Here is a 2936-nt window from a genome sequence, read left to right on the forward strand (position 1 = left end):
ATTGTTCAAACGTTACCAGAAAGGAAGAGCGACTGTATGCTAGTTTTGAAATATTGCACGCCTATTGCAGATAGGAATCAATTAAGGGAGGTAGGTCGATTTGAACCACGCCATTTCTTCGTGCTCCATACCCCATGGCCCCACACGACAGACGTTCCGGAATGAAAATCTATCCCACGTGTCCTACTCTGGGATCGCAGTTGTTGGGGATGGTCTAAATGGAATGGAAACCTCCACTAACCCATTAATAAATAATTAAATATTATCCATTTTTTATTTATAGCAACTTTATTAACAAACAAAATGGAAGATTGATTGATTTTTTATTAAAGGTGAAAAGTAACACTAGTGTGAGTCATAGTCTAAGGCATGGGGCCCATAAGCAGCACTCAAAGCAGCTCTTTAGACCAGCCCAAGAACCGAGAAAGGGAAAAAGAGAAATTCCTCTCTCAAAGAAGCACGCGTTTGCATGTAAACAACCAATAAAATATTTGGAAACACACGTTCAGATTCGGGGGAAAATTTTTTCAAAGCTTTGATTGTTTTTATATTTCACATCTCGCTCCGAAGCTGTAAAACAGTGATACGACTTTAGAGACCACCCCCCCAAAACCCACCTTTGCAGTAATGGGTTTTCCACCACCTCCTCCACCCCCACAACCACCTTTACCACCTCCTCTTCACGCTTTTTGTCTCTCTTCCATTTTTGTATCTAATTCAAAGCCTCCCTCCTGTTTGTCTCTCGGAGACCCACCTGAATAGCGATCGAGCTAATTAAGCATGGGCTATCTGTCTTGCAATGCAGAGTCCGCCATAGCCACCTGCGATCCTTACAACTGGGATCTCAAGAAGAAAGGAAGAACCAAACCCACTAAGGGAGTTAAGAAAATCAGAGAGTTTTCGTGTGCTGAGCTCGTCGCCGCCACCGGTGGGTTCTCAGCGGAGAGCTTTTTAGGCAAAGGTAGTCATGGAAGTGTCTACAAAGCCGTCCTCGACGACGGAAAGCTTGTCGCCGCCGTCAAGAAGACAAAGCTTCTCCACCCTTCAACAACAACGAGCTTCCAAAGCCACCGTAACAACAACTGCACCAGCCCCTCAGAGAACGAGATTGAGATACTCTCCAGAGTACACCACCCTCGGCTCGTGAATCTCGTAGGCTTCTGTGCCGACTCCAACGACACCAAACTCCTTGTCGTCGAGTACATGCCCAGCGGCTCCCTCTACGACCTATTACACTCGCCCACCAGATCACCCCCCGGTTGGATCCGCCGGGTCCGGTTCGCCGTCCAGATAGCGAAGGCGGTCCAAGCGCTGCACTCGGCCAATCCGCCGGTGATTCACCGAGACATCAAGTCCTCCAACGTCTTGATCGACGAGAAACGGAACGCGAGGCTAGGGGATTTCGGGTTGGCCCTGAGGGGACACGTGGAGGACGTGCGGATCAAGTGCACGCCTCCGGCGGGGACGTTGGGGTACCTCGACCCGGGCTATCTTGCGCCGGGGGATCTCAGCGCCAAGAGCGACGTGTTCAGCTTCGGGATCTTGCTGTTGGAGATCATCAGCGGCAGGCACGCCATCGACGTTAACTACAGCCCTCCCTCCGTGGTCGACTGGGCCGTGCCGTTGATCAAGCACGGCGAATTCGCCGAAATCTGCGACCGCCGAATCGGGTCTCCGGCGGACCATTCGGTGATCCGGCAGCTCGCGGTGCTCGCCGCCAGGTGCGTCCGATCGAGCGCGACGAAGCGGCCGGCGATGTCGGAGGTGGTGGAGGGTTTAAAAATTATCTCCAAGAACGTCCACGCGCCGCCGATCTGGAACACTCTAAGGCGGCGCGTGAGTCGTGCGGAGGATTCTCGGCCTTTAATGACGTGGGAAGTGTATGACAGGAGTGAAGAAGTCGTTAAGGTTGCGAAAGTTGGAACCATGAGGAATAGGAGAAAAGTATCCAGTGTTCCGGGTGCAGAGTACGGGAGTGAAGCTATTGGTTCGTCGGTTGGTGACCGAATGGTTAGGTCGAAATCGGTTGGTTATTTTCGCGAAACAAAAGTGGGGCCTGATTCAAGTTTCGGCGCTAATCGGTACTTGTTAAGTCGGAGAAAGCCGGGGGTGGCGGTGAAAATGCCGGTGGTGCGGCTGAACAAGTCAAGGTCAATGGGAGTGCTGCACAATCCACAGTTGTTACAGTGCAAGAGCAGAGGATTTGTGTTTGATTTTGGAGGGAATAATAATCCTCACAGTACTTCAACGGAATTGGATTTCTCCAAGCTGGTGATTAGCTTCGACAACAAGTCTGAAAACGAAACGCTTGAAAAACCATTGTTTTCCATGTAAAACCAACAAGCACTTCAAATTGTTTCAGCAAGAGTAAGGTTGTCTCAATATCATCTGCCCTACAACTGCGTCGTGTCTTGCAGACCAGGTTGGTCCACATGTCGTAGGGTTATATTTTTCCTTCCATTGTTTTTGTTTAATTACCATGTGATGTAAATTGAGATGTGGCCAATTTATATTCATCTCTGATAATTGGAGAAGTTCAATTATTTGCGAGTGTAATTTCATGGTTAAATTGAAAGTCACCTAAAATATGCATTGAGTTGCATGCTCATGGGCTTTTTTTACAGCTTTAATTACATATATGTATTTACTTTACGTAAGTGTAATTATGCTACCGGGCCTATCAAGATGAATTATTGGCTTCAGGTCAATTTTTAAATAAATAAATCGGTTAAAAATTACACTTTATAAAACTTGCACCTCTTATAAATAAATAAATGAAAAATTGAAAGAAATTATGGCAGGCGATTGGGTGGTCCAACCACCCCTGAGAGAATAGACCATTCTCTACTCTTTGAGGAGATCGTTGGCCAATCAAAATAAAAATGAGGGAATGCATTGGTAGCTTGGTCGGTTGCCACATAAATGGCTTGAGGCCT

At 47.6% G+C, this 2936-nt stretch overlaps 1 protein-coding gene across 1 annotated transcript; it reads left to right on the top strand.

Moving 5' to 3' along the window:
• The first annotated feature begins 383 nt into the window (after positions 1–383).
• Positions 384–2608, top strand: LOC132189687 (serine/threonine-protein kinase-like protein At1g28390). Its single transcript, XM_059604454.1, has one exon. The coding sequence runs from the start codon at positions 781–783 to the stop codon at positions 2332–2334; it is 1554 nt and encodes a 517-aa protein (XP_059460437.1). The 5' UTR covers positions 384–780; the 3' UTR covers positions 2335–2608.
• Positions 2609–2936: the final 328 nt, after the last annotated feature.

This window comes from Corylus avellana, chromosome ca8 (assembly GCF_901000735.1).
Source record: "Corylus avellana chromosome ca8, CavTom2PMs-1.0".
In the NCBI taxonomy this organism is placed as follows: Eukaryota; Viridiplantae; Streptophyta; class Magnoliopsida; order Fagales; family Betulaceae; genus Corylus; species Corylus avellana.

What these genes read in the sequence shown, in the direction of transcription:
- LOC132189687 (XM_059604454.1), top strand. Translation starts at nt 781, where the DNA reads ATGGGCTATCTGTCTTGCAATGCAGAGTCCGCCATAGCCACCTGCGAT.